Source organism: Zingiber officinale, chromosome 3A (genome assembly GCF_018446385.1).
Source record: "Zingiber officinale cultivar Zhangliang chromosome 3A, Zo_v1.1, whole genome shotgun sequence".
Lineage (NCBI taxonomy): Eukaryota > Viridiplantae > Streptophyta > Magnoliopsida > Zingiberales > Zingiberaceae > Zingiber > Zingiber officinale.
The window spans coordinates 97,761,747-97,787,826 of NC_055990.1; the positions used below are offsets into that span (position 1 = coordinate 97,761,747).

The 26,080-nt window shown below is 32.3% G+C and overlaps 1 protein-coding gene across 50 annotated transcripts in view; it reads left to right on the top strand.

Annotated features, from left to right (window-relative positions):
• The first annotated feature begins 2,457 nt into the window (after window positions 1-2,457).
• The window catches only part of LOC122052105, a 31,201-nt gene continuing 7,578 nt past the window's right edge, over window positions 2,458-26,080 (top strand). For 3 of the 50 annotated variants that reach the window (XR_006131835.1, XR_006131836.1, XR_006131838.1), the window contains exons 1-19: window positions 2,458-2,749; window positions 2,831-2,913; window positions 3,017-3,072; window positions 6,990-7,104; window positions 7,373-7,454; window positions 9,586-9,723; window positions 9,874-9,899; window positions 9,969-10,151; window positions 10,306-10,447; window positions 10,602-10,627; window positions 10,697-10,838; window positions 11,009-11,025; window positions 22,996-23,137; window positions 23,304-23,320; window positions 23,390-23,531; window positions 23,788-23,929; window positions 24,097-24,113; window positions 24,182-24,323; window positions 25,568-25,664. Coding sequence is in view for 2 of the 50 variants with exons in the window: in XM_042613508.1 (XP_042469442.1) it covers window positions 2,876-2,913; window positions 3,017-3,072; window positions 6,990-7,104; window positions 7,373-7,454; window positions 9,586-9,723; window positions 9,874-9,899; window positions 9,969-10,151; window positions 10,306-10,447; window positions 10,602-10,627; window positions 10,697-10,838; window positions 11,000-11,025; window positions 11,095-11,236; window positions 11,800-11,816; window positions 22,276-22,413; window positions 25,568-25,664 (1,368 nt within the window). In the remaining 48 variants the exon portion in view is untranslated. Of the gene's footprint in view, window positions 2,750-2,830; window positions 2,914-3,016; window positions 3,073-6,989; window positions 7,105-7,372; window positions 7,455-9,585; window positions 9,724-9,873; window positions 9,900-9,968; window positions 10,152-10,305; window positions 10,448-10,601; window positions 10,628-10,696; window positions 10,839-10,999; window positions 11,026-11,094; window positions 11,237-11,493; window positions 11,636-11,799; window positions 11,817-12,867; window positions 12,974-14,073; window positions 14,218-14,328; window positions 14,396-15,245; window positions 15,336-15,589; window positions 16,940-17,297; window positions 17,626-18,211; window positions 19,616-19,708; window positions 19,788-21,666; window positions 21,933-22,172; window positions 22,207-22,275; window positions 22,414-22,658; window positions 22,804-22,995; window positions 23,178-23,303; window positions 23,321-23,389; window positions 23,532-23,692; window positions 23,719-23,787; window positions 23,930-24,087; window positions 24,114-24,181; window positions 24,324-24,491; window positions 24,509-25,567; window positions 25,665-26,080 lie in introns of those variants that run through there. The other 47 variants (XR_006131812.1, XM_042613508.1, XR_006131819.1 and 44 more) reach the window with 46 other exon arrangements.

A 26,080-nucleotide genomic window follows, 5' to 3' on the forward strand; every position in this document is an offset into this window, starting at 1 on the left:
AGAATCTTTAAATGATATTAAATCATCATAATATATAACAACCTTTCATGTAAAATATCTAATTTAAGTAAATGAAACTAAATAAATGTTAAGATGATAATAAAAATATTTTTCTTATTTTACTTTCATTGCTAACATACTACAATAAAAAAAAAAATCATTAGTGCTACATTCATTTAAAATTAAAATTATATTGTAAAAATTCATTGCAACTAAATAAGAAGTAGGATAATACTAAAACTTTTAAAATTTCATAAATTTTATTACATATGTTCTATTTGTACAAGAATAAATGTACATTTATATGATTAGCATTTTCTAAAAAAAATACAAGTATATATATTGAATGAATCTTATAATAATATATATGTATTGACACATCATATGAAAATTTTTAGATTTTATTTAAAGCATCCACATCAGTTTCCCTATCTAAAATGTATAATTTAGAGTAAAATTTACTTTATTAAATTTGAATATTCATATTTCAATACACCATATATCAACTTCTCTATTTCTTCTCTCTTCTATGATGCTTAAGGAATGAAATCCATTCCTTAAATTTAAAAAAGTACTGTTCATAAATGCATAATTTAGAGAATTGATAGGGTAGATGATGTAAAGATTTTTTAGCTAGCATATCCAAAATTTAAGGTAAAATTTTTAAATAGGGTATCTGATGTAGATGCTCTATTTCATAATATCTACCTATTATTTCAACATACTAAAATTGACCACATATAAAAAAAAACAATTTCAACATTTAACAACTAGATTAAATGATTCTTGGTAAAAACTCCTCAAATATACATTTAAAATTAAAACTAGAAGAAAGATATTCCATATAAATAAATATAACTAATAATTCTCTTAATTCAATATTAAAATATTACAATAAATTAGAATAGGCACATCTATATTTTTGATAAAAATCTAAATAATTATTTTTGAAACTGGTTTACTGCAAACTCAATTAAAATTTGTAAGATACATTATAAATTTATATTTTGTAGGTATCTCTAAACAAAAGAGTGTTTTTTCTCAAATATTTAATATAAACAGATGATTTTAAAAGGGAGAGTTTCTTGAATCTGGAATTTTTTTTATATTTTCTGCATCTCAAATATTGGAAATGAAACTATAACACATTATTGTTAAATTCAATAATTGAGGTTTAATTTTAAAATTACCTTCGCCTTATGACCTTACCTTTTTAAGATTAAGATGAACTTCTATCACTTGAAATAAAGATGAGAAGTTGAAAATAATTGAGCTTTGAGAATTGAGAGATAAGAATAAAGTATTTGTTTTAAAAATAATGAATATAGTAGTTTATTTATAGAGTTTGGGAAACAACGATCAATTAAATATAATTATTGATTGAAAATTGATCAAATAATTATGATCATTAAAATAATCACTCAAATAGTCCAACAATTATTTTTAAAAAAATCTCTCAATCGATAATTTAAACCATTAGTTCATGTTTAAATTTGATGGATTGATTAACCCCTATCCAATTAAGTCAACGATTAACCAATCTATCGATAAGATTATGATTCAAACTGAGATGATTCGACTCCAACCAGTGGATGCCTAATGTAACATAGTTATACTATTTTATTATATAGTATGAGCTCACAATGATTGTGTGTTAAAAATTTAATTTCTTTTTTTTTATCATTACAAAGAATTTAAATTTTGAAATAATTTTTTATTAAATAAGTTAACATTTATATAAAAAAATATCAAATTGTTCAAATTAATTTTAACTAAATTGTTTTAAATATTGTTTCACTCTTATATACATTTTACAATAAAAAAAAGAAAATAACAACATAGTTTAATAAATAATATTAAATGTATTGATTGAGTTTAGTAAATATATTTTTGATTGATTAGGGTTACTTTGGCGATGTATAAGGGTTGATTTTGATAAAATCAAACTCCAAGGTTGAATTTGATTTAGCCATTAAGGTTATTATAAACCAAATTGATTGAATCAAGTTTAAGAATTATAACCCCAATTTTAGTCATCCTGATGCTTTTTTCTCCCTGTGTCGCCCCAAGCGACCCTCTAGATGAGTTAATTACAATTCTAATTCGTCCAATTGAATTAACGGTTAACTAATTTGTTGACTTACTTATTGTTAATGTGGGGGCTAATTCAACCCTAACTCATGAAGGTCAAATATAATCTATATCTATTTTATTATATGGTATGTATTCTTAATGATTGTGTGCTAAAAAAAATCTTTTTATTATAAATTTTGAGATAATTTTTTATCTAAAAAAAATTGTGTTTATATAAAAATATCCCAATTTTGGATAAAATTAAACTCTGTTGAATTTAGGCATTAAGGTTATTAGATGATTAAACCGAGTTTAAGAATTGTAGCCGTTAGTCATACGAGCTATAAGAATCGTCGTACCCGTTACGCCCTAGCCGTTGAGTCATCCTGTTACGACCCATAATAATTGTGGCCGTTGAGTCATCCTGATGCCCTTCTCTAAACCCTAAACCCTTCTCTCCCGTGTCGCTCTCCTCCCGAGCGGCCCTCTCTGGAGCTCCCGAACGTCACGCGATCGCCTCATCTCGCGAATGGTCGATCTGTTTTCTCCCCTTGCAGCGCGGGCAACTTGTAAGTCTCCTCTCCTCTCTGGCGATGGATAATCTCCGTTCATCTTCCTCACAAGATCTTTTGTTCTGAGTTGTGCCCCCATTCCAGACCACGATATTTCTTGTCCGGTGAGAGATATCAGCTATCGTAAATTTAATCTGGCTGGTGGTTTTTTTCCCATATGACTTTACTGATTGGAATGTTTTTAGTTTTTCATTGACCAGGGTGGTCTAGAATTCTTTAAACCGTGATGGATGATTCTATTGGTTTCACTGATCGAAGAAATTAGCAGGTAATCATAATTTCTCCCCCTAAACCTGCCACAGATTAAGATTCCATCAATGAGATCTTTTTGGATCATTGTTATTCGTTGAAGAAATTGAATCCATTTACAGATCAGGGAGGGAGGTGTTGATTTTGTGCTATCCTACCAAGTTTCACAGAAAATTATGTAAAGAACTCTGACTCGCCCATTTGCAGTTTACTGTAGCACCGAGCTAGATTCTATATCTAGAATTCATCAAGAAACTATCCAAACTGTTAGGATCTTCTAAGTAAATCCAAACTCTTATGTATGACTAGTGTCAAGATGCATGTTATGCAAATCAAATATGATCATAATATCTTGAACATGTTATTTTTTAGATCATTTACTTTTGGGCTAACATTTTTGTTAGAGATCATTTGAACACAAACTTGTTTGGTTGTTTTTATTTTTCTAAACTAGTTTTATTAGTCATTTTTGCTACTGACAGTAACTTGCATTTGACTACGTTTGTTTTAAAAAATTTACATTCAGAGAAACTGAACAAACTCTAATGGATAGATTAAATATGGTTGTGCTTATCGTATAATTGATAAGTAGTGTAGGTTGCTATTTTTACACTTTAGTAATTGAGTTTGGCTTTACAACTAATTATTTTTACTCTTGGATTTTATTAATGGACTTCTATTATTTAAACAGTTGTATGGTGTTTCAAATTGAGTAGCAAGTGCACTAGCATTTTTATTTGCGATAACAATGGTGGTTTTAATTCGTGTAAGTTGTGAAGTTAACCATACTTTTAGTCTAGATCATTCCAACATTCACTTAAGTGGTTGGTAATAGTTAAGTTCAATCCAAATATTCAACACCTAGACTATATACTATTTTAGATTTGGCCATCAATTTTTGTCATACTATTTGTTCTTTTGGTTGAGTACTTTTTTGCCTTAGGCATCTCACCTCGAGGCTTTGATTCAAATGTTCCTTGCATGATCCTTTAATCAATTGGTTAAGTGATTTTTTTTTCTAATAAAGAGTTGGCCAAGTGGTTATATTATCACGTATTGACCTCTCATATAAATTTATGTACAAATACAGCTTAGCAACAACAGTGGCACAGAAAATTTATTCAAGATGAGCTACCTTTGCACTTGTTGGGCCAAGCAAGCTCAAAGGAACATTACTCACTATGCATTTATTCAGCAAGCACAATCACTTATTACCCATTCTGCAAGTTTACAACTTCTTAATACAATATCTTAAATAGCTATAATAAATATTGTAAAAACTAAACTAAAACTCCTCAAGCTATCTTAAAATGTTCCCACCTTGCTTAAAAATGAAAATTTTCATCTCATATTTTGAAACTTTTTTCATCTAGTATTTTGTTTATTTAGTATCTTCACTGAACGCATTAGGGTCTAAACTCTAAACGTATTACTGTGGAAGATGCTTCTGAAATTGTAAGCTAATACATAACCATAGCTTCAAATCATTGAAGGTGCCAACCATTGTTAAAACATTAGAAAGAGGGTAGTAGTAGCTGTCCAAAGTTGTGAATTCCTTAACATATGTTTAGGTAATAATGTAAATTATGGAGATATAATTCCGGAACATTTAGGTAAGAAATGTAGCAAAACTTTCCAAGCATGGATGCCATTGTAGAATAACATGGTTCTTATTTTTGCTGTAGCAAAATTTATTTCATGCAATTGTTGCCTTGATCCTATAATTTTTAACATGATTTATTACTTATTTCAGAGAAAACATTAATTGTTACTTTTAAAGTCTACTTGCAAGTTGAATTCAATACACATGCATAAACGCGCACACATTTATGGGTTTGTTTTAATATAAGAATTGAACATTTATGCTCCTCTCTTATCTAAAAGTAATCAATATCTTAAATAGTTTCCACCTTGATTAAAAATAGAATTTCTCATCTAATATTATGGAACTTTTTTTCTTTTAGTATCTTGTAGATTTCAGAAGTTACGTGTTCACAGATTATGGTTTAGCTTATAAAGCTATTTTAATAGAAATTGCCTATGAAATTGTAAAGCTAATATGCAACCATAAGTTAAAAATCATTGAATGTGCTAACCGTCGTTACACCAAACATTAGGAAGAATTGCAAAAGTTGTGAATTCCCAAGAATTTGTTCATGTTATAAAAATATGATCATGGAGAAGAAGCATGGTTCTTATGTTCATTGAGCAAACATTAATTTAATGTAATCCTTGCCTTCACCCTAATAGCCATGTTTATTACTTACAAAAAGTAAACATTTGTACAAAGTCCATTGAGTATGAATATAGTATCCTATTTTACATGAGAGTTAAAACACACAAATAAACATACATCGAGCATTTATGCTTTTATTTACCAATTTTATATAGTATTGTCATTTTATGAATCTGTAAGCAGTTCCATCCTTTTTAGTTTATCATCTTATTAGGTGTGTGTACTTTCTCCACATCTTGACATACTTGAAGGTACTTCCATTGCACACACACCTGGGGTTTCCATTTAGCAAGTACTTCTTATTTTTATTTATTGTTTGAGTGTATTTGAACGTTATCATATTATTGTTCTTTATCTTTGTGCATCTCGTGTTTTTAATTTGTATTAATAGTATTCTAATTTACTATTATTATTCACTCTTTTCCTTCGTATCTTATCATTTTTATTGATTTTTTATTATGCCTTTGTTATTTTAAGTATAAATTTTTATAAAGGTTTTTAATTTTTTTTTAGGATTTTAATTTAATAAAATAAATAAATTGAATTGTTGAATACAAATTATGATTGAACCCATCGGGTATAAGAGGAGATAAGGAATATGTGGGTTTAAAATGGGATCAATTTTTTATTCTTCCTTTATGTTTTAGCTAGTTTCTCATTGTTCATTTAGAAATCTTTAGTCTAAAATGATGTTTATAACATTTTCTACATAACTTGCCCATAACAAAATTATCAATTTTATTCAACAAAATAAATCATCACCCCTTTGTGGTGGATGATTGAAGATCTTTGATGGTTTTACTTTACCTAGTAGAACAATTACATTAGTTTTCTACATTGATTTAACTATAGAGATATTTTTAGGGCGAAGTTGTGGAATTGATTCCAGTGGATGCATACATGGAGCTGTCTTCATGATGCTATTGGAGCTTTTAGTAGTAATTTCCTGCATGACCTTTTGTGATTTGGGAGCTTGTTTTTTTAAATATAAGTTTTTTAGAATTACTTCAGGTAACAATTTAATTGATATATGTGGTTTTAAGGATACATATTTGTATTTTGGATCGTATTCTATTGGAAGCTCCAAATGTTGATTGACTAGGTAGAATCACTATTATTTCAATCTGCTCCAAATGTTGATTTTCTTGTCAAGTCACAATTAGGTATAGAAATTGGAGTCATGCTTGGAAAAAAAGGTACTTGCTCTTATGTATTCTTTGTCTTTTTGGAATACAAAACTCAATATTATCGAGACTTACTATAGCATTCTTGTAGGCCAAGATGGGCACTTATTGACAAAGCATACATGCAAAACACGTGGAGATTATCGCAATCATCATATCACCGGTTTTACACGGATGACAATATATATTAATAAATATTTTTTATCTTCACCTAAACTTAATACTTTGTGTATTTATAGTTTTTGAGAAATTTTAAAAATGATACTAAGGTGAGAGAATTACCCCAACACCCCCTATGCGATGTCAGAATAATCATGGCAATGATATTGATGGTTTGAAACTGACCATTGATAAGTAGTAGGAACCATTTAGTTTTTATTAACAGTCAAGGAGTGTGAAATCATTCCACCCGATGGTGGCATTGAAATTGTTCTGTACAAATTATTTCTTAAAATTCTTAAGCACGATCAATAGTGATATTAAGTATCCATTTGGAGAGTGTTGGCATTGAACATGAGTATGATAAGAGTACAATGTAAAGTAAACCCTTACTAGTTGAAGTTCTTAAGTTTATTAGTTCATTAATTTCTATTCAGACTATTTATATTTGTTGTGTTTTGTCACTTCTAAAACAATCAATTCAGATAATTTTTTCATTGTTTTCTAAATCTTTAGGCTTGCGACATCTTTCAAAAATGTTGAAGCGATGGCTGTCGTTAGTTTCCAAGTGTGTCCTCACTCCGAGCAAAATTTCAGGATTCAAAAGATCCAAATCATTTAGGACTACTAGGTTGTTACTCAGTTCTTTCAACTCAAACTATTCCTAGGAATTTGGCTGTGGTAGTGTATTCTTCTATTATCTTGTTTATGTTGTTTGTCTTATATACATTGCTTTAACCATGCACATTCATTCCTTCACTCTATATAAATTTAGAATTAGAATGCAGTTTTATTCACAACATTTATCACTAGGTTAGTTTTTAATATTATATCTTCCCCATGTTATGACTTTTACTGCTGCAGTATTTGAATCTCACCTACACTGCATATCTATGCAGCTCCCACCAAGCTCAAAAAGCTATTATTGAGGTATCTCTGGAATATCGAGAAGATTTTTCAAGGCTTCAGGTGCTGAATCAGGCGAGTTAGAAATTATTAAGTTAATATCCAAAATCCATTCCTTGGGCTTTGAGAACACAGGCTTGCGTTGGAAGTAATGGCTACTCTTTACAAATTTATTTGATGAGCATTTTTTGTGCTATGAATTATGATTGTGATGTTTTTGATGCGTCAAAAATTGTCTTTTGATTTGATTACTCATCTTGTCATTTATTTCTTAGAAAATCTTGATCATATTCTCATTTCATTCAGATCTACTTTTAAAAATCATAGGGGAAATTGCAGGTTAGTAACTGGAAACTTTGTTTGCTAAAATTGATATGGTATCCTGATGAATATTATTTACTTGGTATAATTTGAACACCCGTGCTTGATTATTTATTTTGTATGATGTTTCATATAGATCCTAGAGAGAGGAAGGGTTAGACAGAGTGAATCTTGGCCACTAGATAGAATTTATCGATATTCAATTAATGCCATAGTCGTGAGTATAGCCCTTAGCTACTAGTCGAGTTTTGAGATGATCAACAATGTTGTTTGGTGATTATTAACTAAGAAGATCCATTTGCTATCCATGGTGGACATTCCTAGATAAAGAGAGACCAACTCTAAAGAGCAATTAGAATTGTGAGATTTATCTCATTGATTATAGATTTTTGCCACCTTGGATTTAAAAGTACTTCTGAAACATTTTTTACAATTTAATCATAGACATAAAGAAGACATAAAGATAGAGTATTTGGGTGACAATTTCATAGGATATATAAAATGAGAAAGTGGATAGGAATTGTAATGCTTACATTTGTGGAAAAACAGTGTCAGAATTAGTAGGGGATTAAGGATGATGATTAGTGATTCAAGAATGGGAGAGTTTTAAAGATGATGGAGTGGCTTCTTTGTGTGATTGTTGACTATATACCTATAAGGGAGTTGCCTCTTGTGGTGGGTCAACAACAACAAAGAGTACATAGAGGTTTATAGATGGTGGTGTAAAGGACAATAGAATAGAAACAATAACACACATATAGTGAAAGAATAAAGACTTAGATGATTTCCTTAGTTGTAAAATTTTCACTTTTGGTGGACGAATTAACTTTATGTGATCAACGATCATTGATAAAGGAGAATCTTAGAGACAAATGTTTATTAGGATGACAAGGTTCAATGACATTGGTAACTTCATTATCATTGTTAATAATCAAGATTATACTCCATGCATGTGAAATGAAGAATAAAGTTGTTATGATGTGCAAATAACTTTAGAAAATCAAATATAGAGAGTATGCATTTCTAGTAATCTCCCCATCTCAGTTGTCTTGAATTTTAGTAAATAAATTGAATGTTTCACTTTGATTTTCATTTTTGGTCTTTAGAGGGGAATTTTTATTTCCATTCATGTATGATTTTTTGCTGTGTTGTTTAATAGGGTAACCTACAATTTGACTTGAAAGAAACTTGTATAATCTACAATATTTATTAATTGTGGCGTAATTTCAAATAATTTTTGGTTATCACAATAATTTTGTGTTCATCAATCACAATTCATTCTTTTATAGGTTTTGATTGTCCTTGTGAAGGATTACTTTCAGCGCTTTCTTCTCGATATCATCCGAAATTGTTCTCACCAAAAGTCTTCTTCTTTTTGTGATGGGCATTTGACACTTTTTAAGGGAAATTTCTAGTTTTTTTGTTTTTTCCATTCTTTTTAATTAATCCAGTGCAACGCTTTTTAACTCTAATTTCAATGATGACACAACATTTGCCAAGATCCTTGGGCGTCATCTTAGTGGTTCTACCTGTAATTTTGGATGGTATGTTGATTATATTAGTCATAACTTTGTACATTTATCTCATGTTTAGCATCTTCTTCAAGGCTTGCTAATAAAAATGAATCGGTTTGTGATGCTACACTAAGTGATAGCCATGTCTGTTGAGCATAATGTGACAACCTTTGTTTCTAAACATTTTTACTTTCATCCTTACTCCGTTTTTTTTATTTTAATTGGGTAATAAAATTACTTTTTTAGTGATAATTGGTGTATATGACAGCTCTATTGAACTTCTTGGCGATCTTCTTTTCAAGGTAAGATTTGTTTAAGATTTTGTTATCTCAGGGATCTTTGTGATTAAGGAAGGGCTTATGGCTTTGCAGGTTGCTGGAACCTTTGGAAGAGCAATTCTTGAGCTTGGGAGTGATGACGAAGGTCCAAGCACAGAGGCACATGGCCCCGTAATTATTAAGGTCCTTGGGCAAAGAAGTCGCAATGAAGTTTTTGCTGAAATTTATATGGTTCGTAGAGATATTAACTTGACTTTGCATCAATATGTGGTATTCTATTATGTTTTGTTTTCTTATTGTCACATTTCTATTTTGCACAATGAATTTAATGTTGTTGATCATAAACGTATCTCATATTTTTTTTGTTTGGCGGCACTACATGTATGGAAGACTATCTTCATTTCAAGGTAAGATTTGTTTAAGATTTTGTTATCTCATGGATCTTTGTGAATAAGGATGGGCTTATGGCTTTGCAGGTTGCTGGAACCTTTGGAAAAGCAATTCGTGAGGATGGGAGTGATGACGAAGGTCCAAGCACAGGGGCACATGGATGCCCTGCAATTATTGAGGTCCCTGGGCAAAGAAGTCGCAATGAAGTTCTTGCTGAAATTTATATTGAGGTCCCTGGTTCGTAGTGATATTAACTTGACTTTGCATCAGTTATGTGGTATTTCTTTCTATTGTGTTTTGTTTTCTTATTGTCACATTACTATTTTGCACAATGAATTTAATGTTGTTGTTGAACATAAACGTATCTCATATTTTTTATTGTTTGGCGGCACTGCATGTATGGAATGGCTTATGGCTTTGCAGTTTGCTGGAACCTTTGGAAAAGCAATTCTTGAGTTTGGGAGTGATGGCGAAGGTCCAAGCACAGAGGCACATGGATGACCCTGCAATTATTGAGGTCCTTGGGCAAAGAAGTCGCAATGAAGTTCTTGCTGAAATTTATATGGTTCGTAGTGATATTAACTTGACTTTGCATCAGTTATGTGGTATTTCTTTCTTGTGTTTTGTTTTCTTATTGTCACATTACTATTTTGCACAATGAATTTAATGTTGTTGAACATAAACGTATCTCATATTTTTTATGTTTGGCGGCACTGCATGTATGGAAGACTATCTTCTTTTCAAGGTAAGATTTGTTTAAGATTTTGTTATCTCTGGGATCTTTGTGAATAAGGAAGGGCTTATGGCTTTGCAGGTTGCTGGAACCTTTCGAAAAGCAATTCTTGATCTTGGGAGTGATGACGAAGGTCCAAGCACAGAGGCACATGGATGACCTTGCAATTATTGAGGTCATTGGGCAAAGAAGTCGCAATGAAGTTCTTGCTGAAATTTATATGGTTCGTAGTGATATTAACATTTGACTTTGCATCAATTATGTGGTATTTCTTTCTATTGTGTTTTGTTTTCTTATTGTCACATTACTATTTTGCACAATGAATTTAATGTTGTTGTTGAACGTAAATGCATCTCATATTTTTTATGTTTGGCGGCACTGCATGTATGGAAGACTATCTTCTTTTCAAGGTAAGATTTGTTTAAGATTTTCTTATCTCAGGGATCTTTGTGAATAAGGAAGGGCTTATGGCTTTGCAGGTTGCTAGAACCTTTGGAAAAACAATTCTTGAGGTTGGGAGTGATGACGAAGGTCCAAGCACAGAGGCACCTGGATGGCCCTGCAATTATTGAGGTCCTTGGGCAAAGAAGTCGCAATGAAGTTCTTGCTGAAATTTATATGGTTCGTAGTGATATTAACTTGACTTTGCATCAGTTATGTGGTATTTTTTTCTATTGTGTTTTGTGTTCTTATTGTCACATTACTATTTTGCACAATGAATTTAATGTTGTTGTTGAACATAAACATATCTCATATTTTTTATGTTGGCAGCACTGCATGTATGGAAGACTATTTATCTTCTTTTCAAGATAAGATTTGTTTAAGATCTTGTTATCTCAGGTATCTTTGTGAATAAGGAAGGGCTTATGGCTTTGCAGGTTGTTGGAACCTTTGGAAAAACAATTCTTGAGCTTGGGAGTGATGACGAAGGTCCAAGCACAGAGGCACATGGATGACCCTGCAATTATTGAGGTCCTTGGGCAAAGAAATCGCAATGAAGTTCTTGCTGAAATTTATATGGTTCGTAGTGATATTAACTTGACTTTGAATCAGTTATATGGTATTTTTTCTATTGTGTTTTGTTTTCTTGTTGTCACATTACTATTTTGCACAATGAATTTAATGTTGTTGAACATAAACGTATCTCTTATTTTTTATGTTTGGCGGCACTGCATGTATGGAAGACTATCTTCTTTTCAAGGTAAGATTTGTTTAAGATTTTGTTATTTCAGGTAACAATTTATTAATTGATGGTACTCCTCTTTGGATTTACTTTTGTATTTTGGATCGTATTCATTAGGAAGCTCTAAATTTTGATTGACTTGGTAGAATCGGTATTGTTTCAACTAGCTCTTGTGCATCGTGTGTTCTAGAACCTGTCACTTTCAATATTTTTCTATAGAATTTGAGAAATGATGGATTAGCAAATTCGACGGTATTATGGTATTCACTCCATGTATCTTTTGTAATGCTCATATTCTAGAATTGCAAGCTTAGTAATGAATTAATATGTCGCACAATGAGGGTTTTTCATGTTGATTTTTTGGGTGTTGTAGTATGCTTGTGTTGGTTTTGCAAAATTTTTGAGTTTTCCTTGGCTGCTGAATTGTAAGAGAAGAAAACTCTGTGCCTCATATTGATGTAGTATAGTATCTAATTGTGGTACTCTTGGAATGCAATCATCTAGTGGATGCATGCATGGAGTTGTTCTTATGCTGTGATGGGAATTTTTAACTCCATCATTAACTGCGGGCCTTTTGAACTAGCCCTTTTATTTTTTGGAAACTTTCATTTCTTGGTTGGTATCTTAGATTTTTGTAACTGTTGGAGGTAACAATTTTATTGATATATGTGATGTGATTTTTCGGGATATGTACTAGATTTCTTTTGCTTGAAATTGAACTCAGTCTACTTGCTTGCAATTTTTCTGGAGGAAACTTTTTTTAAAATTTTGGTTAACTGGCATTTAACTCAGTCTGCTATGCTCAACTGTTATGGTGTGTCAAAGTTTGTGTTATGTATCTGAAGGATTTTTTATTTAATTTTTTGCTACAATAATGGATGAGTTATGGTTTGGTTAGTGGAAGCTTGTGGGCTCCCTATGAAATTGGTATGAGCAAGATTTTGGTATGTTTGTTTCTTTGAATTTGGTTCTGATGGCTTTGATTCTTGTGTATATAAAGTCAGATTATTGGCATTTTGGTCATTGCAGTTTGCTTTATATGTTGCTAAATTATTATTGCTAAATGTAGTTGTGACAGGTTATCTGGGAACCATTTCTTGTTCAACTTGACACTTGATGTAAAATTCATTTCTGATCCGGACCAAGCCTTGATTGGAACTTCCTTTCTTTTGCTGGTAACTCATTCTTCATAAAAAAAACACATTAACTTTCAACAATTGTTTATTTCACACTAGTTTCACAAGCAGAAGTCTATAGTATCATGTTCTACTTTAATCCTTTAGTAGTTTAACTCTATCTTATTGATACATATATATTCCTGCAAGAGCTCTTTGAGCGCTTGGCAAATCTTCTAGAACAATATAGTCTATGCTATCCTAATTTCTGTGTATTATTTTTCTAAATTTTCTATTTTATCATTCTGCTGATAAATTCTTTGATTTTCTAGATATTATCATCGTTCAAATGGAGGTTGATGGATTTATTCCTTGGAATAATTTCTTCGATACTTAATAATTAATTTCCAGAAGTGTCTCCAACTTGAGAAACTATATGATATTCATATAAATGAAGAAAGTTATATCAGATTGCCTTATAGAAACATTTAGCTCTAATTATTTCTTCTCAGTAACTCAAGCCAAAGTAAATCCCCTGACTTTTTCTTGGGAAAGTTGGAAAGGGCTTTGTTTGTTGAAGTGATGCTAAAACCAATAGATCGTGGTTAGTAGTATAGCAAGAATGAATCCCTCCTTAGTTCTTCCATTTGTTGCATCTAGGTGTCAGATAACCTTAGAAAGTGTGAGTAACTGTTATGATACTGCACTTAAAAAAAATGGATTACCTAATTGAGCATATAATAAGTATGCCCTTGGGCATTAATATCATCGATAAACATTCTTTCCTTTTTCTTATGTGAAATTTTCTTCGTCATGTTATAGTAGAGTGAAATAATCTATTTGCCTCAGTTGGTGAATTTCACAGTTTGGTGCTTCAATAAATGCGTTGCTAGGAAAAAAGAATTATGGAGGATCAAATTTTTATTTCTGATTAAAAGGAAAGGTTCCTTATAAAAACAATAAAATAAAATTATTTAAAATCCTATATCATGAGACTTAGTGCAACATAAACCAAATTATCTAAAACAATAAAATAAAAGCAATAACATTATAAAATTTATTTTACTGGATATAGACAGTGCAAAATTTATTTTAAAATTGGTCTATACATTTTGTGTTCCTGATATAAAAATATTTGTAACCCTTTCCACTTGCCGGAGCAAAGCATGCTTTCGAGAACATGTTCAAATGCCAATGTGGGAGATTGGTATCATCATCTCTTCATCCTTCAGTACCATTTCCACCTCTTCCTTCCCAGCCCATGAGAAAATACTCGTTTGACTCTTACCTCGTGAAAAACCTTGGTACTGAAATGTTTATTTTTGTCATTTCTCTTGTTACATTTAGACTATTTGTTTCTTTGTTTTTGGTGAACTAACCATGTGTTGTTAAAGGTCTTCGGTTTAATTGTACAGTGTGGGGATGCAGTGTGGTAAGGTCTCCATGTGTACAATGGAAAAAAGTCTTTAAGCTTAATGACAGGTAGTGTTTTTATCCATCCTACTCTTTAATGTAATGTTGCTCAATATATTTTAATTTTTCTTCATATTGTTTGATGTTCCAACATGAGAAGAGGTTAGAATTACGATTGCTATGCTGTTCAAACTTTGCCAAAGCAATCTTTCAAAATAGTACAACTAATTCTAGGCTTATCTTAAATGAAATAATTATTTCTTAAAAAACTTCTTTATTAATCATTCTTTTAGATAAAAGGTGTTCCCTAGTTACAAATGGGATGTTTGATAATGCTCATATTAGACTCACTCTAGCAAGAAGGTAATCTATATAATAGGTTGTCGATCAACTATCCACTTAGTATCCATCCTACTCTTTAATGTATTGTAGCTCAATATATTTTAATTTTTCTTCATATTGTTTGATGTTCCAACATGAGAAGAGGTGTCTAGGCTTATCTTAAATGAAATAATTATTACTTAATAAACTTCTTTATTAATCATTCTTTTAGATAAAAGGTGTTCCCTAGTTACAAATGGGATGTTTGATAATGCTCATATTAGACTCACTCTAGCAAGAAGGTAATCTATATAATAGGTTGTCGATCAACAATCCACTTAGGATCAAATGCGTGGAGCTGAAATTATAGCTTGTATTTATCTACAAGAGTCATTTATTTCTTAGAGGTTACTTCTGGTATGAGTCCAGCTTTGAAACTTTATGGTTGCACTTTGATTGGTATAGCTCATATCACACTACAACATTTTGTTTTGTGTAGTTCATTGTCATTCTTATTCTTTGTTTTTCTATTTTTTTTCCAAACTTCCTTTTTGTCTCTAAAATAATCATTAACTAGTTCATTGTCCTATTTTGTCAGAATTTTCTTCTGGTCAATGAAGTACTTGCTAAATGGAAACCGCAGGTTATGACGAATACAAGAGGATTAAGAAATTGGCTTTTTGAAAAGGTAATTATTTTTCTTTTTCTAGGTCCAAGGGATGTTAACAAACTTCTTTGTAGAGTATGAGCATTGTGGTTGGTAGTCACTAATGAAGAGAATAGTCGATCCATGTTGTAGATATAATTTGTAAATTTCATTGGATAGATGTGAATTAATGTGATAACATTAGTTCCACTTTTTGCTTATATAATTTTTTTTACTTTATTCTCTTGGGTTGTAATTCTTTATGTATATACTGATCAATTCCCTTATGTGCATAGCTTAATTCTATTGAGATATCAAACAATCTCCGGGTGGAATTGAAATTATCCTATTAGACTTCTCAATATTGTCTAGTGATCTTGGCTTTCTGATATCATCGACATATCCTCGGGCTATATTATTCTATATCAGCCCCTGGGCTAGGCTCTATTCTCAATAATTCTTTATATATATACTGATCAATTTCCTTATGTGCATAACTTAATTCTATTGAGATATCGAACTATCTCCGGGTGGAATTGAAATTCTTATCCTATTAGACTTCTCAATATTGTCTAGTGATCTTGGCTTTCTGATATCATCGACATATCCTCGGGCTATATTATTCTATAACGGCCCCTGGGCTAGGCTCTTTTCACAAATATCCCTAGCAGATTGGTTTTCTCAACTTATTGGTATTTTATCCTCAGAAGTGACTTGTCTCCTAGTCTTATTGGTGTTTTCAATATTATACCTTATTGATCTGCTCGGTTGGGACATTATTGGACTTCTGGTATTCTTGGTTTTCTGGTTATCATCCTCCACACCAAGGGATCAAACTTCTTTCCTCGGTCGAGACATTATTGGACTTCTGGTATTCTTGGTTTTCTGGTTATCATCCTCCTGACCAAGGGATCAAACTCCTTTCCTCGGTCGGGACATTATTGGACTTCTGGTATTCTTGGTTTTCTGGTTATCATCCTCCTGACCAAGGGATGAAACTCCTTTCCCCGGTCAGGACATTATTGGACTTCTGGTATTCTTTGTTTTCTGGTTATCATCATCCCGACCAAGGGATCGAACTTCTTTCCATGTTGGAATATTATTGGACTTTTGGTATTCTTGGCTTTCTCATTATTATCCTCCCGACATGAGCTCCTCTCTCCAGTCAGGACACTATTGATATGTTGTATTGGGATATTATTGGACTTCTGGTATTTCTGGTTTTCTAGTTATCATCCTCCCGACCAAGGGATCAAACTCCTTTCGTCAGTCGGGACAATATTGGACTTCTGGTATTCTTGGCTTTCTTGTTATTATCCGCCTGATATAATGAGCTCCTCCCATCGGTCTGGATGGATCTTCTTAATGGTCGTGAGATCAAGCTCCCTTTCTCAGTTGTATTATAATTCTGGTACATATAGATATTATTATTTTTCTCCCCGGTCCAAATGAAATGGATATTCTTGTATTATGGCTTATTCTTATTCTTAGCGTGGGATCGAGTCCTTTCATCTCGGTCCAATGAAATGGATATTCTGGTATTCTTAACATTTTTATTATTTTCCTCACGACCAATGATCTAGTTCCTCTCACTGGTTAGGGCAAGATGGGAAAAGAGAGATTCCTTTTGATTTTTTTACTCCAAGGTAGTAGCTGATATTTAATCTACCAAACTAATTGTTACCATTATTTTTGGGTTATTGAATCCTATAATTTTATGTATATTTGCATTTTAACTTTACATCTTTCCTATTTGATGTTGATATTTTTGTTTGTTCTCTTCTCATTCACATGTTGTTAATTATTTTCTATTCCTAAATTAATAATCATTGCTTTCAATAATGGTGTGAAATCGATGACAATTAAGTAGATTCTCTTAGCCTCAGTCCTACTTATGTTGTGTTGAAACTTATAGAAAGAAAAATCTTATGCACTTGTTTGTATATGTTCCTGCTGACCAATTAAATCTTTTGTTGCTTAAATTTGTCAGCATTTGTGATGTAGGTGTTCTAGATATCCTAATGATGTATGATACATTTTCAACATCATGTCAATCAATTGTTATCCGAATATTTGGTCGTTATTGGTTTTCTGGTATTCTTGTCTTTCTAGTTATTATTATCCTCCAGATCTCGGGATTGACCTCTTCTCAATTAGGATGGATCGGAGTTTTGGTCTTCTTAATATTTTTACTTGTGCCATGATCGTGGTATTCAGCTCCTCTCTCCAATCACAATATATTGGACTTTTGGTATTCCACGCTTTTTGCTTATCATCTTCCCAACCAAGGATTAAACTCCTCTTCCTCGGTCAGAACTGTGTTGGACTTCTGGTATTCTTGTTATTCTTATTATGTTCTTCATTTCTAACTTTTTTCACTATTAGCTATGAGTTTCAATGTTTTGTTCTTAAGGCTTTGCTTTTAGCCATATGCTTGTGTAATGTAGGCTTCTCTTGTTTTCACAAGTTCCATATCTAGTATCTTCTTTATTTGTTCGAGAATGTTCATGTATTTTTGAGAATTCTACTATATTCATATTTTGTACACTTTTGTGTTGTAGTTCAATCAAGTTACAATCAAATTATGAGGGAACTATGTCAGAAATTTTCCTTACTCTAGGGGTCTTTTACTTTTATTTATTAACATGATTTGATGTTTGCTTACTTGTAGATTGAGTCTATTTAGACTTCGAGGTAGTAATCAGTAAAAATATCATTAGTTAGCTTCATTGATAGTATTCATGAGGTTCTAAATGACTATATATATATATATATGACAAGCTTATTATTCTCGCTATTCTTATTATGATCACGATTTCTAGCTTTTCACTAGTGGCTATGATATTCAATGTTTTGTTCATCGGGCTTTGCTTTTAGCCATATGCTTGTGTAATATGGGCTTCTCTTGTTTTCACAAGCTCCTCTTCCCTGCTGAATTATAATCCATATTCACATATTCTTGGAATTCTTTTGCTTATCATCTTCATGGTCGTGGAATCGAGCTCCTCTCTTCGGTTGGATTATAATCGGTATTCGGGTATTTCATGCTTTATTCATGGCCGTAGCATTGAACTCTCTCCCCGATCAGATTATAATTGATATCTAGGCATTCTACGCATTCTTTTATTTATTATCTTCTTGGGTCTTGAGCTCTTCTTGGTCGGTATTTATATATTCTGGGCCCACTCTTGGAGAAGCAAATTGTTGGTGTTTGCTCAAATTTGGTAACCTATTCTCTCTTTCTTACTTGTCTTTTAATTTATACTGCACTCATCAATTGAGACTATGCTAAGTCTTGCTCATTTCTTTTGCTTATCATCTTCATGGTCGTGGAATCGAGCTCCTCTCTTCGGTTGGATTATAATCGGTATTCGGGTATTTCATGCCTTATTCATGGCTGTAGCATTGAACTCTCTCCCCGATCAGATTATAATTGATATTTAGGCATTCTACGCATTCTTTTATTTATTATCTTCTTGGGTATTGAGCTCTTCTTGGTCGGTATTTATATATTCTGGGCCCACTCTTGGAGAAACAAATTGTTGGTGTTTGCTCAAATTTGGTAACCTATTCTCTCTTTCTTACTTGTCTTTTAATTTATACTGCACTCATCAATTGAGACTTAGCATGAATTGAGACTATGCTAAGTCTTGCTCATTTCTAGCCCCATCTCTTTCTAGTTGGGCATACGAGATAGTTGTTGCTTTGCGTTTTATTTCTGCAAAAGATGTACATGCTGAAGGTCAAGTTCCCAAAGGCCTTTCATTGGGTATTTTTGAGCAAATAGTTAATGGTCTATCAGTGTCATGTAAAGTTCGACCATTTTCAGCAGATATGTTTATCTTTATGTTTCCAGTATTTTTCTGTCTAAATTTAGTTATCATTCAACTTTACTTGTTGCTAGCTTCATTTCTGCTAGGTTATTGAGCATATTCTGCTTTCTCCCAAGAAGACTGCTTGCATTTCACGATGATTGCACTTCCTACTTCTGAGCCTCCATGGCTACTACACCTGGGAACATCTGATATGACAAACACTTCTGACATATTTTCTAGTATTGGTTTGTTGTTAAAATATTTTCTCCCAACAGATTTTTCTATATAACTTGTTCACTAGTTTTCATTCTCTTTATTGCTAGAATGTAAGTTTAGTTTATATTAGTTTTAGATCATGAGCAATTGAGTGTCAATTCTTTTAATTGATATGTTTCAATGTTGTACTCTTAAAATGATTGGTCAAATCGAAAGAGGGTTCATTGAGGTGCCTCTTGGAGCTACATGGGTTCAGCAATAATGCGAGCTTCGGGATTTGATACAATTCAGGTACAATGGTTTGCTAACTTATTATGATATTGTGAACTTGCATTTATGTTATTCTCCTTAACAGATATCGTTTGTTTTTCTTGTTAATTGTAGTTTTACAATAGAGTTGGCTGTTGCTTAGTTTTGTTCTAGTGGAATTGGCAGTCATGAAGTGACTCTTGTAGATTTTGAGGTAAACAATGAAGAAACTAGCTTTTTCTTGCCATGCATCTTATCATTAAAATGGAGTGATAGAAAGATCTGAGGTGTCAGATTCACACTTGCAAGCATCAAATGTGTTTGCTATGTCATTGTTTTTCTTGTATACTAAATTACTAATAATTTCTTTGCATTCTATTTTGAGGTAACATGTGTTGGAAATGAGATATCTTGGTGATTGTGGGGCGGTTCAATTTTCTTACTAGCTTTCTATATTTCCCAGTGCCAATTAATAGCTCTCATTGTGCTAGTGCTAATTTAACATTAAGATCTATAGAGGTATCTACTTGTTTGATCCTAGCATGTCAATTTTTTCTATATTTTCCAGGGTCAACAAATGGGATATACTTGCTTTGTGAAATATATCATTTTTTTTCTATACTTGTTTGGTCCTAGCTTTACCAAGGAAGCATTTGAGATCACAAAGTCTTCAGTCTAGAAGTGTTTATGATGACAACTTTCAAGTGTGTAATCTAGTGGAGTCATCACTTGTAATTATAATCTATATAAATAGTAAAAAAAGGACATCTTTATGATTGCTTGTTCCACTTTATAGTCATATATTAAAAAGAGTTGAATTAAAATTTTCAAATAAAGTTCCCAAGATCATTTTTATGTACATTGACTTCTTAAGTTGACATATGAGACCAATCTCCCTGAGCAACAAATCTTGTATAATGTTTCATATAGATCCTAGAGAGAGGAAGGGTTAGACAGAGTGGATCTTGGCCACTAGATATAATTTTTCAATTCAATTAATGCCATAGACGCGAGTATAGCCCTTAGCTACTAGTCGAGTTTTGAGATGATCAACAATGTTTTTTGGTGATTATTAACTAAGAAGATCCATTTGCTATCCATGGTGGACTTTCCTAGATAAAGAGGGACCAACCCTAAAGAGCAATTAGAATTGTGAGATTTATCTCATTGATTATAGTTTTTTGCCACCTTGGATTTAAAAGTACTTCTGAAACATTTTTTACAATTTAATCATAGACATAAAGAAGACATAAAGAAGACACAAAGATAGAGTATTTGGGTGACAATTTCATAGGATATATAAAATGAGAAAGTGGATAGGAATTGTAATGCTTACATTTGTGGAAAAACAGTGTCAGAATTAGTAGGGGATTAAGGATGATGATTAGTGATTCAAGAATGGGAGAGTTTTAAAGATGATGGAGTGGCTTCTTTGTGTGATTGTTGACTATATACCTATAAGGGAGTTGCCTCTTGTTGTGGGTCAACAACAACAAAGAGTACATCGAGGTTTATAGATGGTGGTGTAAAGGACAATAGAATAGAAACAATAACACACATATAGTGAAAGAATAAAGACTTAGATGATTTCCTTAGTTGTAAAATTTTCACTTTTGGTGGACGAATTAGCTTTATGTGATCAACGATCATTGATAAAGGTGAATCTTAGAGACAAATGTTTATTAGGATGACAAGGTTCAATGACATTGGTAACTTCATTATCATTGTTAATAATCAAGATTATACTCCATGCATGTGAAATGAAGAATAAAGTTGTTATGATGTGCAAATAACTTTAGAAAATCAAATATAGAGAGTATGCATTTCTAGTAATCTCCCCATCTCAGTTGTCTTGAATTTTAGTAAATAAATTGAATGTTTCATTTTGATTTTCATTTTTTGATCTTTAGAGGGGAATTTTTATTTCCATTCATGTATGATTTTTTGCTGTGTTGTTTAATAGGGTAACCTACAATTTGACTTGAAAGAAACTTGTATAGTCTACAATATTTATTAATTGTGGCGTAATTTCAAATAATTTTTGGTTATCACAATAATTTTGTGTTCATCAATACCAATTCATTCTTTTATAGGTTTTGATTGCCCTTGTGAAGGATTACTTTCAGCGCTTTCTTCTCGATATCATCTGAAATTGTTCTCACCAAAAGTCTTCTTCTTTTTGTGATGGGCATTTGACACTTTTTAAGGGAAATTTCTAGTTTTTTTATTTTTTCCATTCATTTTAATTAATCCAGTGCAACGCTTTTTAACTCTAATTTCAATGATGACACAACATTTGCGAAGATCCTTGGGCGTCATCTTTCAAAACTACAAGTGGTTCTACCTGTAATTTTGGATGGTATGTTGATTATATTAGTCATAACTTTGTACATTTATCTCATGTTTAGCATCTTCTTCAAGGCTTGCTAATAAAAATGAATCGGTTTGTGATGCTACACTAAGTGCTAGCCATGTCTGTTGAGCATAATGTGACAACCTTTGTTTCTAAACATTTTTACTTTCATCCTTACTCTGTTTTTTTTTAATTTTAATTGGGTAATAAAGTTACTTTTTTAATGATAATTGGTGTATATGACAGCTCTATTGAACCTCTTGGCGATCTTCTTTTCAAGGTAAGATTTGTTTAAGATTTTGTTATCTCAGGGATCTTTGTGATTAAGGAAGGGCTTATGGCTTTGCAGGTTGCTGGAACCTTTGGAAGAGCAATTCTTGAGCTTGGGAGTGATGACGAAGGTCCAAGCACAGAGGCACATGGCCCCGCAATTATTGAGGTCCTTGGGCAAAGAAGTCGCAATGAAGTTCTTGCTGAAATTTATATGGTTCGTAGAGATATTAACTTGACTTTGCATCAATATGTGGTATTCTATTGTGTTTTGTTTTCTTATTGTCACATTTCTATTTTGCACAACGAATTTAATGTTGTTGATCATAAACGTATCTCATATTTTTTTTGTCTGGCGGCACTACATGTATGGAAGACTATCTTCATTTCAAGGTAAGATTTGTTTAAGATTTTGTTATCTCATGGATCTTTGTGAATAAGGATGGGCTTATGGCTTTGCAGGTTGCTGGAACCTTTGGAAAAGCAATTCTTGAGGTTGAGAGTGATGACGAAGGTCCAAGCACAGGGGCACATGGATGGCCCTGCAATTATTGAGGTCCCTGGGCAAAGAAGTCGCAATGAAGTTCTTGCTGAAATTTATATTGAGGTCCCTGGTTCGTAGTGATTTTAACTTGACTTTGCATCAGTTATGTGTTATTTCTTTCTATTGTGTTTTGTTTTCTTATTGTCACATTACTATTTTGCACAATGAATTTAATGTTGTTGTTGAACATAAACGTATCTCATATTTTTTATGTTTGGCGGCACTGCATGTATGGAACGGCTTATGGCTTTGCAGTTTGCTGGAACCTTTGAAAAAGCAATTCTTGAGCTTGGGAGTGATGACGAAGGTCCAAGCACAGAGGCACATGGATGACCCTGCAATTATTGAGGTCCTTGGGCAAAGAAGTCGCAATGAAGTTCTTGCTGAAATTTATATTGTTCGTAGTGTTATTAACTTGACTTTGCATCAGTTATGTGGTATTTCTTTCTTGTGTTTTGTTTTCTTATTGTCACATTACTATTTTGCACAATGAATTTAATGTTGTTATTGAACATAAACGTATCTCATATTTTTTATGTTTGGCGGCACTGCATGTATGGAAGACTATCTTCTTTTCAAGGTAAGATTTGTTTAAGATTTTGTTATCTCTGGGATCTTTGTGAATAAGGAATGGCTTATGGCTTTGCAGGTTGCTAGAACCTTTCGAAAAGCAATTCTTGATCTTGGGAGTGATGACGAAGGTCCAAGCACAGAGGCACATGGATGACCTTGCAATTATTGAGGTCATTGGGCAAAGAAGTCGCAATGAAGTTCTTGCTGAAATTTATATGGTTCGTAGTGATATTAACATTTGACTTTGCATCAGTTATGTGGTATTTCTTTCTATTGTGTTTTGTTTTCTTATTGTCACATTACTATTTTGCACAATGAATTTAATGTTGTTGTTGAACGTAAATGCATCTCATATTTTTTATGTTTGGCGGCACTGCATGTATGGAAGACTATCTTCTTTTCAAGGTAAGATTTGTTTAAGATTTTCTTATCTCATGGATCTTTGTGAATAAGGAAGGGCTTATGGCTTTGCAGTTTGCTGGAACCTTAGGAAAAACAATTCTTGAGGTTGGGAGTGATGACGAAGGTCCAAGCATAGAGGCACATGGATGGCCTTGCAATTATTGAGGTCCTTGGGCAAAGAAGTCGCAATGAACTTCTTGCTGAAATTTATATGGTTCGTAGTGATATTAACTTGACTTTGCATCAGTTATGTGGTATTTTTTTCTATTGTGTTTTGTGTTCTTATTGTCACATTACTATTTTGCACAATGAATTTAATGTTGTTGTTGAACATAAACATATCTCATATTTTTTATGTTGGCGGCACTGCATGTATGGAAGACTATCTTCTTTTCAAGGTAAGATTTGTTTAAGATTTTGTTATCTCAGGGATCTTTGTGAATAAGAAAGGCTTATGACTTTGCAGGTTGTTGGAACCTTTGGAACAACAATTCTTGAGCTGGGGAGTGATGACGAAGGTCCAAGCACAGAGGCACATGGATGACCCTGCAATTATTGAGGTCCTTGGGTAAAGAAATCGCAATGAAGTTCTTGCTGAAATTTATATGGTTCGTAGTGATATTAACTTGACTTTGAATCAGTTATGTGGTATTTCTTCCTATTGTGTTTTGTTTTCTTGTTGTCACATTACTATTTTGCACAATGAATTTAATGTTGTTGTTGAACATAAACGTATCTCATATTTTTTATGTTTGGCGGCACTGCATGTATGGAAGACTATCTTCTTTTCAAGGTAAGATTTGTTTAAGATTTTGTTATTTCAGGTAACAATTTATTAATTGATGGTACTCCTCTTTGGATTTACTTTTGTATTTTGGATCGTATTGCATAGGAAGCTCTAAATTTTGATTGACTTGGTAGAATCGGTATTGTTTCAACTAGCTCTTGTGCATCGTGTGTTCTAGAACCTGCCACTTTCAATAGTTTTCTATTGAATTTGAGAAATGATGGATTAGCAAATTCGACGGTATTATGGTATTCACTCCATGTATCTTTTGTAATGCTCATATTCTAGAATTGCAAGCTTAGTAATGAATTAATATGTTGCACAATGATGGTTTTTCATGTTGATTTTTTGGGTGTTGTAGTATGCTTGAGTTGGTTTTGCAAAATTTTTGAGTTTTCCTTGGCTGCTGAATTGTAAGAGAAGAAAACTCTGTGCCTCATATTGATGTAGTATAGTATCTAATTGTGGTACTCTTGGAATGCAATCATCTAGTGGATGCATGCATGGAGTTGTTCTTATGCTGTGATGGGAATTTTTAACTCCATCATTAACTGCGGGCCTTTTGAACTAGCCCTTTTATTTTTTGGAAACTTTCTTTTCTTGGTTGGTATCTTAGATTTTTGTAACTGTTGGAGGTAACAATTTTATTGATATATGTGATATGATTTTTCGGGATATGTACTAGATTTCTTTTGCTTGAAATTGAACTCAGTCTACTTGCTTGCAATTTTTCTGGAGGAAACTTTTTTTAAAATTTTGGTTAACTGGCATTTAACTCAGTCTACTATGCTCAACTGTTATGGTGTGTCAAAGTTTGTGTTATGTATCTGAAGGATTTTTTATTTAATTTTTTGCTACAATAATGGATGAGTTATGGTTTGGTTAGTGGAAGCTTGTGGGCTCCCTATGAAATTGGTATGAGCAAGATTTTGGTATGTTTGTTTCTTTGAATTTGGTTCTGATGGCTTTGATTCTTGTGTATATAAAGTCAGATTATTGGCATTTTGGTCATTGCAGTTTGCTTTATATGTTGCTAAATTATTATTGCTAAATGCATTGTGACAGGTTATCTGGGAACCAATTCTTGTTCAACTTGACACTTGATGTAAAATTCATTTCTGATCTGGACCAATCCTTGATTGGAACTTCCTTTCTTTTGCTGGTAACTCATTCTTCATAAAAAAACACATTAACTTTCAACAATTGTTTATTTCACACTAGTTTCACAAGCAGAAGTCTATAGTATTATGTTCTACTTTAATCCTTTCGTAGTTAACTCTATCTTATTGATACATATATATTCCTGCAAGAGCTCTTTGAGCGCTTGGCAAATCTTCTAGAACAATATAGTCTATGCTATCCTAATTTCTAAGTATTATTTTTCTAAATTTTCTATTTTATCATTCTGCTGATAAATTCTTTGATTTTCTAGATATTATCATCGTTCAAATGGAGGTTGATGGATTTATTCCTTGGAATAATTTCTTCGATACTTAATAATTAATTTCCAGAAGTGTCTCCAACTTGAGAAACTATATGATATTCATATAAATGAAGAAAGTTATATCAGATTGCCTT